General features: G+C 44.8%; 1 protein-coding gene across 1 annotated transcript in view; it reads left to right on the top strand.

Moving 5' to 3' along the window:
- Positions 1–11,337: 11,337 nt before the first annotated feature.
- Positions 11,338–15,976, top strand: part of TFCP2L1 (transcription factor CP2 like 1) — a 44,946-nt gene continuing 40,307 nt past the window's right edge. Inside the window, exon 1 of the mRNA XM_053403259.1 lies at positions 11,338–11,652. Coding sequence (XP_053259234.1) covers positions 11,591–11,652 — 62 coding nt within the window. The 5' untranslated portion in view covers positions 11,338–11,590. The remainder of the gene's footprint in view (positions 11,653–15,976) is intronic.

The raw sequence follows: 15,976 nt of genomic DNA, 5'->3' as shown, positions 1-15,976 counted from the left end.
TAACCATGATGTATTAGTGATGTAGTTTGGGGGGGGTGTAACATGGGGATTAGCAGCTAATAAAAGTTTGGGGGCTCTTTTGTTCGGGGCTTCCATCTTGTTCCACCTTGTGGCAGGTGGGAGTCCTGTCGTGACAGTCTTCAATAAAGACCAAGCCTACTGGCTGCTGTTTTGCTCTGGTATTCCTGGCTGGTGTCCTTGTTTTTTGTCCAAGGGAGCCCTCAGATTTCTTTGTTAACATTGTTAAACCACTGGATAGATCTGGTAGAAAGATTGACAGATTGCCTGAAGCATCCCAAGAATGGGAATTCAGCTGCATCTTCAAGATTCACAGCATTATTGTTACTAGCAAAGTGGGAAATTAAACACTGGGAATGTGAAAAGTCTATTAAGACTTGCAAACGGAAAACATTAAAAGCGGACCAAACCAGAATGACTTAAGGATGGTCAAAAGGATTAAGAGTTGGGAAACAGGCTGTTTACAAATATATCTGGAGGCGAAAGAGCACTAAAGAGAAAGTAGTAATGAGTAATTAGCGAGGAAAGGGTTGACTTGCAAGTTGCTGAGATAATGAACTCCCTTTTAAATCCAGTTTTAACAAGAAAAATTGAAGGGGGAAAGGATTTGGATCAATTAAACAATAACAAAAAAAATGTAAAAAAGAAATTAGACTATCTAGAGGTGCTCATCAGGTTACTCTAAAAGGAACCAGAGCTTAAACATGTTTACTCAGAAGTAAGCCCGAGTTCAGTGAGGTTTACTCCCAGCTAGGGCTGAAATCCTACCAGTGCTACAGTTAGGTAATTTATTTAGACTCTGGCCTTAATAGACTTATAGGAACCCCACTCTTTAGATTTGGGGGCCATCCTGCTCATTCTATTGAGTGAGAGAGACCCTGGACTTCTGCCTTGAATATACCATTGAATTCTATGCACACTTCCCTGGGCTGGAAGAAAATCATTTAATTTATTAAGACTTCTGAATTAAAATGCATAGGTTTGGCTGTTAGTATACAAGGGATACTGATGGGACTTAATCCCAATTAACCACACATGGGATTGGACTGCCCGTGACAACTAACTTTTTAATGGATTGTGTCTGTTTGCTGACAATTAATGTGGCGGCCATGATTCACAATGATTATGGACCTATTGATTGGGTGTGTCGTAGAGTGGTTACTGCTGCATCACCAGAAAAAAAGCAATGCATCACATCAAAATTTGTGTATTTGGGTAGATGTAAATTTAGTAATACTTCCATCATTTTACAAGAAATACACCTCGTCATAGTGCAAAAATAATGTCTGCTCAGTCTGCTGTCCTGATGCTGTTGATGGGCAACTTCAAAGCCCATCCACTCTCCCTTCATTTATCTCTTAACCATTTAAACATTTATGGTTCCCAAGATCCTTTAGGGAAGATATGTGCTTTAAATAGAGAACTGTCCTCTGCAAAGTAGGCTATATGGTCACCCAAGTTTGCAGCAAGTGTGAATATTGCTGGGGGCGGGTTGTAGGGATCACAGAATCGTAGCATTGGAAGGGACCACGGGGATCATCTAGTCCAACCCCTTGCAATGCAGGAATATTTTTGCCTCACAGGGGACTGAAACCTATGACCCTATGATGACGAGTCTCATGCAGTAGCAACTAAGCTATCCCAGATCCAAGCAGCTGTCTTTGGGAATCAAAAGTGAAGTAGTAGATTGCTTTCAATATGCTTTGCATAAACCTTTGCATATAAAACAAATATGAAAGGTACCAAAAAGCTCTAGTGATCACTCATCCAAAGGCATTATCCTCAAAATTCTCACCATGTGGGGAAAGGTGAAGCATAATAATATAAATAAGGCTTATTTCCTCCTAATTATGAGTATAAAATCTTTATTAATCAAGCTCTGTACTGTATTTATGTCCACACTAGTACTATTATGTGGTCGCCCTCTGTACGGTAGCAACAGTATTATATGCATTAACAAATCATGAAATTATTAAGCCTTTCAGTTATTAAGCCTTGTGTTTTATTCTGTATGCACTGTGGTTCTTTGGATCTTATTAAACCTCCGCTTTCACCAGTCCCAGCCAGCATGTTCAGGGATGATGGGAGTCAAACAATAACTGGAAAGTTGCAGATTCCCCATCCCTAGTCTTTTAGCATATTTGCTAAAACATTTGCATCTTTCAGCATATATGAACTCTGTGTTCACATAAGCAACAATTATGTGCTTAGCATGATTTCTTGTTAAGATGGGATTTCCAGAGAAACGTTACAAGTGACTTTTCAATAGGAAGTTGTTCACACCAGTCTTTTTAACTTCTAAATCATCTGAAGCCAAGGCTTCAAAGGGTTAAGCCATCACTGACATGCCCCAGGGGCTAATACTCTTGATGATTTTGTTGCTATTCTAAAAATAGGAGACTAGCTTTCTAATCTCCTTGCCACTCATTTCCACTCCCTGCCAGTTTTTTCCTGCTTTTTCTTGCAGAGGGGCATCTGCAACCCAGAACTGTCTATGACCCTTAAGCTTCTAGAATGATTACCAGGGCTTTAAGGCTTGCCCAACAATGCAGAAACTTTAACCTATCAATGGGTTTTATAACCAAGTTTACAAAATTGGTTTTTGGGTTGGGTTTTCATTCCTCCGTTTTAAGGACAGATGTCAGTTAGAAATGGAAATCAGATCACTAAACCTTGGCATTCCCATGCAAATCCAGAGGGCACCACCTTAAGTGAGGCAGGAAACCCCTTCACTTAACAAGCATTCCCACCTGGCAGCTAAAATAAAATCAGAGCAATGCTGCCTTCTTGGAAGAGGGTTGTTTTGACAAAGAATAATGTAAGGGGATCAGGGAGCGCTGCTATTAAACCAGGGGAAGAGAATCTGTGGCCAGCCAGATGTTGTTGGACTTTAGCAGGGGTAGGCAACCTAAGGCCCATGGGCCAGGTGTGGCCCAATCGCCTTCTCAATCCGGCCCACGGACGGTCCCGGAATCAGCGTGTTTTTACATGAGTAGAAACAAGGAGACAGGTTGCTTAGTTGCTAGACCACTTCCAAGCAATTTCATCTGATGGCATCTCCTATCTAACCCAGGTGATTGTCAGTTGGAAATAACAGCTGATCTTAGTTTATCACTGTGGGACTAGCCTAGTATAAACTGACTTTGGGAATTAATGAGGAGCAGGAGGAAGTGAGTCAATTTGACATGAACTTTTCTGCTTTACTAACCATACCCAGTCTATTAGTAGAGCAACCAAAGCTATCTCAGCTTCTGCTATCTTGTCTAAATTCAATCTAAGAGACAAGAGTTTTAGGTTGGATCATTTACCTGGCTGCAGTTTAAGAGCAATGAAGTCAAGGCAGTGCAGAAATGGGACACCAGAAGGACATGTCCCCTCTCAGAAATTAACGAATTAAGTAACGGAACGAATTAAGTACGTAACCAGAGGTACCACTGTATCCTTGTGCTGGCTTCTGCTAGCATACCAGGTTCACTGTCCCTAGCCCAGAGTCATTCTGAGTCAAACTTAGTTGCATACTACCTACAGCCTCTTCCACTTAGAAAATTGTATGTACATGTCTAGATACTATAGTTGCTTCTGTGAAACAACCAATGTTTTTAATATCAGCATTTATTTCCCAAATGCTAATTCCTTCCAAAATAGTTGCCCAGTGAAATGAACTTGTAGTTACAGAGCTCTTGACTGACCAGACAGATATGGTTTGAAGATGCAGAAAGAACCTTTTCTGCCAAGAGAGATCCCTTGGGCTGCCGGATAGTCAATATATTAGCATGGTCATTGCTTTCTTTTTTTATGCATATATGAATGCCTGCTAAAGATAGCCAAGGCAAATGTAAAGTTGCAAGGAGACAGTTCCCTGTCCTGCTCTCACCTGATGAATGGGAATGTTGCCAGGCCCTACTAGGGAAGCAGGCGCTGGGTGGTGTTTTTGGAACGTCAGTGTTTTCTCAGAGGTGCTTGATAACCTCTCTGAGCTGCAGATGGCTTTTATCAGATTCTGTTCAGTTCCAGCTGGGGACATAGTCCAAGGCAAACCACTGGAACTTCTATTATTTGAAGTTATGCAATGTAGCAGTGTCCAGGTAGCACAACTGCCTCTTCCTTTCTGGAGGCTAGCTGGAGTGTAAATTCTTAAATCTTGTCATGTTTGTCTTATAGCTGATATGCACTGCAAAAGCTGTGTAGTAGTGGGTGGTGGTAAGAGAATAATTCTGTGGCAATTTTTCTTGTTAGACATTGTAAAGCTATTGGGATCTTAAAAAAAAAGAAAGACTAATAATCCTGTATGTAGCTGATTTGGGGAATTACTACAGTTGCCAGGATTCTTTGGGGGAAACTATGACAAGATAAGTGGTGTAAGGCTGCTTTAAATGTATTTATGACATTCAACTAGTGACAGCAGGAACATTCACAGGAAGGGAAGGGAAACAGAGAGGAACAATCTGTCTGGGTCAGGAAATCTGTTTCCTTCACCTCACAGTACAAGGGCCAAGGTGCAGCTGGGGTGCCATGGCAGATATGAAAACCCCAGAATAGTTTAGTGTCTTGCCTTGAGAAAATGATGGCCTTCAGTGGCATGATTATCCTTTGTTGTTGTTGTAAGTCACCTTCAGTTGCCTTGGGCAGGATAAAGAGATATTAATATGCCCTGCTCCATGGCTGCTGATGTGAGGATGCAAAGTCAACGAGTGATACTCTGCTTAGCTGATTTGTGATGTTAAATTGTACTGAAGACTACTTTCAGACATGTTGGCAGAACTACCAAAATTAGGACCTAACTGAATATAACCCCCCAAAGTGATTATATGAATTGGCTTCTGGTTAAGTTGGATACCAGAGCTAACTGGTGTCCGAAGAAGTTTTCATGCACATGAAAGCTTATACAGTGGTACATCGGGATGCGAACGGGATCTGTTCTGGAGCCCTGTTCGCATCCTGAACAGAACGTAAGACGCGACAGCACGTCTGCGGGTCACGTTTCGCTGCTTCCACGCATGTGCGTGACATCATTTTGACCGTCTGCGCATGCGCGAGCGGTGAAAACCGGATGTAATGCACTCCGTTACTTCCGGGTCACCGCAGAGCACAACCCGAAAATACTTATCTTGAAGCGTATTTATCCCGACGTATGGCTGTACCCAGAACATACTTAATTGGTCTCTAAGGTGCTACTGGACAATTTTTGGCTAACTGTGTTATAGCTGAGTGCCACAGTTTGCAAACAGTTATGGTTTTACTCTGCCCCTTCAGCTGAGCAAGCATATTGAAATTGGTATGATGTCGTAATTCATAAGTCACACATATTTTGGTCTGGCTGGTGAAATATTTTAAAACTCTCTCTCTCTCTCTCTCTCTCTCTCTGTGTGTGTGTGTGTGTGTGTCTGTTCTCTGTCTGTCTGTCTATCTATCTGTCTATCTATCTATCTATCTATCTATCTATCATCTATCTATCATCTATCTATCTATCTATCTATCTATCTATCTATCTATCTATCTATCTATCTATCATCTATATCTATCTATCTATCTATCTATCTATCTATCTATCTATCTATCTATCATCTATCTATCATCTATATCATCTATCTATCTATCTATCATCTATCTATCTATCTACCTATCTATCATCTATCATCTATCTATCTATCTAATCTATCATCTATCTATCTATCTATCTATCTATCTATCTATCTATCTATCTGAAATTCTTACTGACCTAAAGATCTTATAATCCAAGGGTATAAAAATGCATTGTAATGTTTGCATTACAATGGACCCCGCTTCATAATTTCCACCTACAGACTTTCTTGCATGTCAACCTTCAAAGGACCAGGGTGCTTGAAATCACTAAATATGTTAGAAAACTGAATATGGATTTAGTTGTGACTCCCCAAGGCACAAGCTAAAATGATTCTCTTGGGGTGGGTTGTTGATCCCATAACAAATATAGTACTACCCTATCTCCTGCATAAAGAGTTCAAACAGATAAGTTCAACACTTTATGAGCACATAGCCCAACAAGTGTTTTAACCTTCATTCCATGTCATGCGCCAATCTGCAATTTTCCATTTCTGCCCGACACTAATTGTACATATTCTAATAGATATCTTCAGAGGAACAAACTGCTTAAGGCAAAAAGAGTAGTCTCTCTTTCCTTAAATATCACCACCCCTTCTCTGTGAGTTGTGCGAACTCCTCTAACTAGTACTAAGGCCTTGAAAATGTAAACATTGTACAGTGGCACCTCGGGTTACAGACGCTTCTGCTAATCCAGAAATAGTATCTTGGGTTAAGAACTTTGCTTCAGGGTGAGAACAGAAATCGTGCTCCGGCGGTGCAGCGGCAGTGGGAGGCCACATTAGCTAAAGTGGTACCTCAGGTTAAGAACAGTTTCAGGTTAAGAACGGACCTCCAGAACGAATTAAGTTCTTAACCCAAGGTACCACTGTATTTACATTTGAAATCAAGATAACAACTTTCTTGCAGGCAGCAAATGAAAATTAAGGTAAAGGTAAAGGTACCCCTGCCTGTACGGGCCAGTCTTGACAGACTCTGGGGTTGTGCGCCCATCTCACTTAAGAGGCCGGGGGCCAGCGCTGTCCGGAGACACTTCCGGGTCACGTGGCCAGCGTGACAAAGCTGCATCTGGCGAGCCAGCGCAGCACACGGAAACGCCGTTTACCTTCCCGCCAGTAAGCGGTCCCTATTTATCTACTTGCACCCGGGGTGCTTTCGAACTGCTAGGTTGGCAGGCGCTGGGAGCGAGCAACGGGAGCGCACCCCGCCGTGGGGATTCGAACCGCCGACCTTTCGATCGGCAAGCCCTAGGCGCTGAGGCTTTTACCCACAGCGCCACCCGCGTCCCTAAATGAAAATTAGATATCACTAATTAGATATCACTAATATCTAACAATTTAAAACAAATAACAATAAACACCCATTGCATATGCTTTTGACAAGATAACTTTGAATAGAAACTATGATTGTTTGGATCTGCAGTCGTACGTACAGAGCCGAGCAACTTTAGACCAATCAGCTTGCTAAATGTCATTGGGAAGATTTACTCGGGGTATCTGCTAAACAAACTATCGAAATGGATGGAGGACGACAATATCATTGCCGATGAACAGGCGGGTTTTCGCCCTGGAAGATCTACCACAGACCAAATATTAACCTTGAATCACCTGGCGGAAAAGTATGCCGGCAAAGCCCCAAAGGTTCTTCATGTGGCTTTTATTGACCTTAAGCAGGCATTTGATCGAATCTCTAGAAAGCAGCTATGGACAAAACTGGCTGCTACAAAGATCGATTGTTGTCTCCTTCATCTGATTATCAGCCTCCATACAAACACCTTTCTGAGAATCAGGCTAGACAATAAAGGCCTAGTCTCCAACCCTGTTACCACCACTAGAGGGGTAAGACAGGGTTGTCTATTGGCCCCAGCATTGTTTAGCTTTTACATTAACTCACTGGTGACTCACATGGCCAATGATGCTTTCCACCCCCCCCAAATTAGCAGGCCGATCTCTGAATGTTCTTCTGTATGCGGATGACGCTGCACTTCTTGCCAGATCCCCTATTGGACTGAGGAGAATGTTGCAAGCTCTACATGAATACTGTGATCAGCATGAGCTCCAACCCAACTATGCTAAGACCAAGATCATGGTCTTCTCTGCCCGACCAAGACTCCATCGATGGTCGATGAACGGGATCCCCCTAGAGCAGGTTAACTGCTTTAAATATCTGGGACAAGTAATACGGTCAAATAGGACTTTTCTGGCCCATAGAGACTATATAACAACTAATGCATCTAAAGCAGCCACCCAGATTAGATCTCTATATGCTAAGAATCAGGCTCAATCAGTGAAGATAGCTTTGAGACTCTTTCAAATGAAAGTCCTCCCCCTTCTTTTGGTGGGCATCTCTTTAGGCTCCCGTAGGGATTTTTTGAAACTGGATTCTATCCAAACGCGATTCCTTAGAGCCATCCTTAGGATTCCCCCCTCGGTAGCGGGTGCGGTTATGAGATTAGAGGTCGGCTGGCAAGCTCTACGGTATGTGGCCTTGAAGACGAAGCTCTGGCTATGGCTCAAGCTTTGTTTTAAACCAGTGGGTATTGCCCCCTTGATATTGAGGGACGATTTCCAATCATTGTGGGAAAGAGAGGTCATTAACGAGGTTCAATCCTGCGGATTGTCTCACCTTTACTTTGAGTCTATGACGTACAATCAAGCTAGAGCTGTGATCTCCCGGAGACTGAGTGACATTGCCAGACAAGAGGACATAGCCCAGGTAAAACCAGGGATGTTCCTAGGGGACCAGATTTATCGGACCATACCAGCCCCCTACCTTGCAGAAATCCACTATGTGGAATACCGCAGACTTCTTACAGCGGCTAGATTAAATGTCCTTGACTCTGCGATATTGTGGGGAAGGTACAGGGGAGTACCATACGCCCAGAGAACCTGTCATTGTGCCATGGGTGTGGTTGAGTCCACCAAACACATTCTCTTGACTTGCCCTTCTTATGCAGAGCTTAGACAAAATTTTATAGACCCACTCCTATGTCAATTTAGCTTCCTACCCGGAGAAAACCAGGTTTTATACTTGCTGAATAATGTCACTAGAGCTATACCTTCCTTGGTGGCCAAATTTCTTTTTTTAGCTTTTAAGCGTCGCAAGACTATAATTGACTGTATTGATATGGGGCTATCTGTTTAGCCCATTTTAGTGTTGGCTAAGTTCTAAAATCTTCCTGGATGTTTTAACTGTGTATTGACAAATGTACTTTTTTCTGACTGACGGTCGAATAAAAGGATGATGATGTTGGATCTGCAGTCATAATCCTTTATCCGTGAAAACCAGAGAGAGAGAGACAGAGACAGAGACAGAGACAGAGACAGAGACAGAGAGAGAGAGAGAGAGAGAGAGAACAATGGCAGTCACCACAAGCTTACTTCCAACACATCTTGGGGGTGCAGAATGTCCCAAACATGTATTGGGATGTTTCTCTTTAGGGTGCTTTATGTTTACAGAAGGAAAACTGTAACTGTAAGTGACCAAAATTTGGGTACATTGTTTACTTCTGTTCAAGTAAAATAAGACCAGGTAACTACTGACTGGTCAGTTGGATGTCAATACCAGGAAAGGCCCTAGAACAGATAATTAAACAGCATGCCTATGAGAACCTGGAAAAGGATGTTGGGTTTCTCAAAAACATGTCATGCCAGATGAATCTCATTTCTTTTTAAGTTACAAGTTTGGTGGATAAGGGCAATGCTGTGGATGTAGTGTATCTTGATTTCAGTAAAGCTTTTGACAAGGTCCCCCAGGATATTCTTGTGGAGCAGTCGGTAAAATGCAGGCTGGAGGAGGTTACTGTTTAGTGGCTTAGTAGCTGGTTGCCTGACTGAATCCAAAAAGTGCTCACTAATGGTTCCTCATCATCCTGGAACAAAGTGACAAGTGGGGTGCTGCAGGGTTCTGTCCTGGGCCCATTGTTGTTCAATGTCTTTATAAATGGCTTGGATGAAGGAATTGAGGGGTGGCTCATCCAATTTGCAGGTGACACCCAACTGAGAGGGGACACCCCCGTCCCCTTTCTGGTGTGTAGAGCAATGTACATAAGTAACTTGAAACCAGTGGTGGGTACGTGGGGACAACCTTGCTATGTTTTAAGTCACTCATGTATATAGCCTTTTGTGTAACATAAAAGGTAAAGGTAAAGGTAAAGGTACCCCTGCCCGTACGGGCCAGTCTTGACAGACTCTAGGGTTGTGTGCTCATCTCACTCTATAGGCCGGGAGCCAGCGCTGTCCGCAGACACTTCCAGGTCACGTGGCCAGCGTGACAAGCTGCATCTGGCGAGCCAGCGCAGCACACGGAACGCCGTTTACCTTCCCGCTGGTAAGCGGTCCCTATTTATCTACTTGCACCCGGGGGTGCTTTCGAACTGCTAGGTTGACAGGCACTGGGACCGAACGACGGGAGCGCACCCCGCTGCGGGGATTCAAACCGCTGACCATGCGATCGGCAAGTCCTAGGCGCTGAGGTTTTACCCACAGCGCCACCTGCGTCCCTTTTTGTGTAACATACTGCAGTAAAAACCAGTCTGGATGGCCTTCCCTTGTCAAAATGTTTTGTTTTTTTTTTTGTCGTCAAATAATTAGTTTTTCAATATAAAAAAAGTCTTGTTTGGTGCCCTTCTGATAATGTCTGGTTGCCAGAGTGATTTATTTTTCTGTGCTGCCATTTTAGAATTCTGACTGCTTGTTTTAGCTGAAGGTTTTATTCTTGGATGGATGTGTTTTGTGAGCTACTTTGGAGATCCCACTAGAACCAAAAAGATGTATCTATATTTGTATAGGTGTATGCTAATATGGCCTCGCAGCTGAGCTCCATTTCAAGCTCCATTTCTACTTTACAAACTGGATCCACACCTCTAAGTTTGCCCCAAAGACAGGCTCTAAATGCCATAAGCATTCCCTTTTCCGAGTTTGGACTCCCCTCCACTTTGTAGGGTGGGGCCTACTGCCAAACGGGGAAGTGCGAGGCCAAGGCAACTGCATCCCCTTTCCCTCAAATGCTTATGGGTCCCAACTGAGCAGTGCAGTGCGTAAAGCTCAATGTGGGGGTGAGAGAGGGAGTTTGCAGCCAAATCGCAGGTGCGTGTTTTGCTAGAGGCATTACCAGAAGTCAAGGATGCATTGCAGTTACCAGGTCCGATGTGGCCTCAAAATTTTAACAGCCATTGGTGGGGGGGGGGTCTCTGAGGGCCACATTCGCCCCATGCTTGAGGTCCGCCCCCCCAACTGTGGTATACAAACTACTTTGGCGGGAAGTGCTATAAAAAACCACAGTTTAGGCAATACCTTTAGCCAGTGTTTTTTTTTCTTTAAAAATGTTTAGGGAGTACTCTCATTTTCCTACTCATACTGAAATAGCGACCCTCAATGAGGCCAAACTTAGATTCACAAAATGTTTAGGGGTATGCGTACCCCTGCGTACCAACAGAAAAAGCACTGCCTTTAGCAGTGGGGTGGCAAACTTTCCAGTACAGCATCTGGGCACACTTCGTGAGGCAAGATGGCTGGGGTGGGGGGTGGGGGGCGGCGAAGATAAATAATAGTTATATACATTAAACCTCGGAAGAAGGCAGTCTGTGCGGCTCCTCCATTTCCGTGAGGTCATCTTCCCCAACTCCACTTCCGTAGCTCCGCCTCGGCTTCTCCACCTGCGCCGCGGACAGCAGCCGACTGGGGATTGGCGCCCAGTCGCGCGGCCCGGAGTGGCGGGGAGCGGGCCGGCGGCGGGAGGCGGGGAGAGCGCGCGGCGGAAAGGAGAGGCCGGCGGCTGACCTCAGCGCCTGGGAGCGGCCAAGCAGCGGATCACGCGGCTGCTCAATAAAAGCGCGCGGAGAGGCGCCGGCTGCCGAGTGCGCGCAGTTTGGTCTTGGGCTGGCTTCAGGTTTCGGGGTTCGTAGCCCGCCTCGACGTGTAGGGGATTTTGGGTTTAGGGCTACCGGGCGAGCGAAGCTTAGCAGCAGCGGTAGCAGCAGCCGTCGAAGAAGATGCTGTTTTGGCACACGCAGCCGGAGCATTACAACCAGCACTCGACAGGCAGCTACCTGCGGTGAGTGAGCCCTTCGAGCCCGGGGAGCGAGCGGCCGTAAGGCGGGAAAAGGGCGCAAGGTTCTCAAGCAGGACGGCGGGCAGACGTCGACCGACTGACTAAAATGCGGGCAGACAGGAACAAGGCAATGGCTTTGCGGTTGGGGCTATTGGTTGATGCTGCAGAGCAGAAGGAAGGTCTCTGGATCGAGGGGTCTCCTTGCTGGGCTCCACATTAGGGACGTACAGCGCAAGCTCCCGCTCTTATTTATGCGTGTTTGCTCAGAAGCAAGACCCTCTGCGCTCAGCGGCGCTTCCTGCTAGGAAAAGCGTGCATATGGTTGCAGCCTTTGAGGGTCCATGTTTGCCCTGTTGGGGATGCGGGACGGACGGGGAGCGGGACCCAGGCGGCGTGGTGCTGTAGAGAGAGAGAGAGCTAGAAGCATACTGAGCAGCAATGAGTGGAGTCAAATTGGGTTGGTTTGTTTAATTTCGGGGGCGAACGACTTTAAGAGGTTGTGGTTGACTGGGCTCTTTTATAGAACACCATCAGTTGACAGTGCGTTGCGGAATATTATAGGCAATCTAAATTATTGTTACCAGATTTTTTTTCAATGAATCGGGGACACTTTTTTTTTTAAGGTGAGTAGCAACAGGATGTCAGTACAGTGGTACCTCGGGTTAAGTACTTAATTCGTTCCAGAGGTCCGTTCTTAACCTGAAACTGTTCTTAACCTGAAGCACCACTTTAGCTAATAGGGCCTCCTGCTGCTGCACCGCTGGAACATGATTTCTCTTCTCATCCTGAAGCAAAGTTCTTAACCTGAAGCACTATTACTGGGTTAGCGGAGTCTGTAACCTGAAGCGTATGTAACCCGAGGTACCACTGTAGTGGGGATGGTGTGGCAAAAGACCCTGGGCCGAAGCACACATGCAAAGCCCTTCTTTCACACCCTGTGAAACATAAATGTGCATTTTTTAAAAAAACTGGGCAAGGGCGCGCTGCCTGCCTGTGACTCCTGAGCCTTCCCTGATCTCCTTCCCCCTTTGTTTTGACAGATCAGGGGAGGCTCGGGAATCACTGGCAGCCAGCCGTTCCCCAGGAGGGGCCAGCCTGGTAGTGCAGTTGGCTCTGGCTGGCTTCAGGAGCTGCTCGCTGCTATGGCGCAGGAAAAATGGCAGGCGCCATGGCAGCGGGCAGATCCTGAAGCCAGCCAGAGCCAACTGCACTACCAGGCTGGCTCCGGGCTGCTGAGGCTGCCGCTGCCACGTTTCCTGGGGACAGATTTGCAAATCCGGGGACTGTCCCCGGGAAACGGGGATGTCTGGTAACCCTAATCTAAATAGGTGTTTGGTTCTGAGGAGAGGAGAGAGAGGAAAAGACACGTGTGTGGTGTGCGTGTGCAGTTTCTGAAGTTATGAGGATTCTGGTAAAAATAATGGATCTTTATGTAGCTGCGCCACCGGCAAGGATAGGCGCCGTCTCAGAAAGATGTGGATTTGTGAAAGTGGACTCCATTTAGACCTCATCTCTGTGTGTGAATCTTGTGGTCAGGGATGGGTTGCTGAGCAGTGGCAGCTCAGATGGGCTAATCTGTTTCAGGGAGCTGGATGGGCGCCGTTCTCTGGAGCCAGGAGGAGAGAGTGATGCAGCTGTGGGTTATCATGCTCACCTGTGATACCTAGGGAGAGCTGCCCTCTCTGTGGGTTCTCTTAATGGTTTGGATTTGTTTGTACATTTCCCACTTTTTTGGGGTGTGTGGAAAGTATGATGTGGGTTTGAACAAGTGGAAATTCCAGAAAACTTAAAGGAGCCTGGTGACTGCAGCTTCTAGCCCAGGTCAATTAATGCCGATTACCTCTTAATGCCTTTCCAGTAATTTGTCACTGAAAAGTTGCACAGCTGTGAGTGAGGTGGAAGCTCTGGTGACCAAGTAGTTATTTAGTTTGGATTAGTTAACACTGAGTCCTTTGTTGTGTTTGTGCAGTTACAGATTGCTCAGACTTTTCTCTCCCAGTGCATCTTATGAGAGAGTAAGGATCACACTTGGTATTTATGACTGTGAATGCGTTAACTGTGGTATAACGAAAAGCTTTGTAACTATTTCTAGAAGAGTAGCCACTGCAACATTCAGTCATTTGCCACAAAAGCAACAAATATTATTGTCGTGTCTTAAAGACTGACAATTTTATCGTGCCATAAGCTTTCCTGGACTGCTGTCCATTTCATCAGATGCATGAAGTGTAATCCTGGAATGGCAAGTATATACATATGCACCTCTTCAACTCTATAGATGTGCATACAGTACTCTACACTCATGCATATAATTGTACTGAATTTGCCAGTTAAGTACTATCTAACACTTCATGTGTTTTGATGAAGTGGACTGTAGTCCATGACAATGTATGGCATAATAAAATGGTTCATCTTTAAGGTATCACAAGAGATTGATTGCTGGAATGGACTAGCACTTCCAGCCATCCTTAAACGATGGGGTAACCAAGCCTTACAGCACCTTAAACAGTAGCAAATTTAGTACGGCATGGGCTTTTTTTGAGTAGAGTCCATAGATCTATCCCTTAAATTAATCCCTCTATGAACAGGTCTGGGAAGATTTAGCAAAGTGGTCTTTGAGAACTGAGCAAGTGTCTTGCAAGCACTGGCAAATGTCTTGCAGATAGAGGCACTAGCTTTCCAAACCAGCTTTCTCTCATTCTTATCTCCTCCCCTCGTTTGAATGATGACGACTAGATCCTTTTCATTCACTTTACTGGGCTTGTTTAATCCAGTTTTTTCCTGCCTTATTTCCACATCGGTCACATTTTATTTATTTAGCAAAAGGGGCAGTGGGTAATGTAAAAGATAGCAAATGGAAAACCTACATTCCAGCCCTTCCCAACAGAAAGCTATACTTGTACTGTTGTGTTTTTATTTTAATAGTGTGATTTTTATCTGTGCTTTTGAACTGTGTCTAGAATGCTATTTCAAAATCCATAGTCAAGCAATGCCTTTGGTAGGACCAACAAAAATGTCAGAAAAGTGTGAAGAAGCTTTTAAGATGACAAATGCATCAGACTGGATGGTAAACGCAAATTGGGGGTGTGAGAGGGAGAGAAATCTGGTTTGATACTGAAGCCATAAAGTTTGCATTTAGCTGGTTTTAAAAATGGAGTGTAGGAGCAAATGGCAAACTTAAATTGCAATCGCTTAGGTTTCATGCCTAACAGTTTCCCATGTTATAACTTGTTTGGCAGTCTAGACACCAATATGCAGGCAAAAGCCAAGCCATATAGAGCAGCACATGATGCACTAATGGTTTGAATGTGTTGTTGGTACAGGCTCTTGTGTTCTTCCTACACCCTTCCCTGGCACAGTGTGGTGCTGGTTCCATGGTATGAACATGTGTGTATGTGTTGACTTGAGTCTTGTCCTGGTCTCAGTACTGTTCAAGGGTAAGGGGCCCTTCCCTGGCTGTTGCTGTCTTGTGGGATCTCTCACCCAGGACCATTCTTGTACCCAAACCCTGAAGAAGACACCTGTCTGCTGCTAGCTGCACCTTCCCCCATCCTTTTGCTCTTTGATAGGAAATTCTACCCTTGGTGAAACAGTTCTGTTTCAACTTTTTAAAAGGCACAAATGTCTCTCGGGGCAACTCTTACCTATTTCAGATTTGTGGCAGAACATTAACCTTGCTTTATGCTCTGTGTTTTGAGAATATTTTTACTTCATCTCTCTCACCACCACCACCCCTCCCACTGAAATTCAAGCAGGTTCAGTGGCAGTTAATGCAAGGTAAACTCTGCAATCAATTTCTACATGTGGTTGAACTGAAACTGTTAATGTTGGCTTGATTTATATTCATGTACCATAACAACAATATTGACAGCTGTTACCAACTTTCCTTTTTTGCAACTTTTTGCCATTTTCTTTTTGTCCATCAGAAGCTACTATTGATAATAACTTTTCTGTAAGGTGTATATAGGTGCACAGAGGACTACGCTTGTGTTCTTTACAACTAAGAGGGTGTTTCTTTGTACAGTCATACCTCGGGTTACAGACACTTCGGGTTGCGTATTTTCGGGTTGCGCACCATGCCGAACCCGGAAGTACCAGAACAGGTTACTTCCAGGTTTCGGCGCATGCACAGAAGCACTATATTGCGCTATGCGCAGAAGCGCCAGATCGCAACGTGCGTGTGTGCAGACACGGCACTGCAGGTTGGGAACACTGCGGGTTGTGAACGTGCCTCCTGCACGGATCACGTTCGCAACCCCAGCGTCCACTGTATTGGACGAAAAAAAAAAGCAACTTTTATTTTACTATCTCCTTAGTTAAAAAAAAAAGT

Source organism: Podarcis raffonei, chromosome 1, assembly GCF_027172205.1.
Source record: "Podarcis raffonei isolate rPodRaf1 chromosome 1, rPodRaf1.pri, whole genome shotgun sequence".
NCBI lineage: Eukaryota > Metazoa > Chordata > Lepidosauria > Squamata > Lacertidae > Podarcis > Podarcis raffonei.
This window is presented reverse-complemented; position numbering and strand designations above follow the sequence as displayed.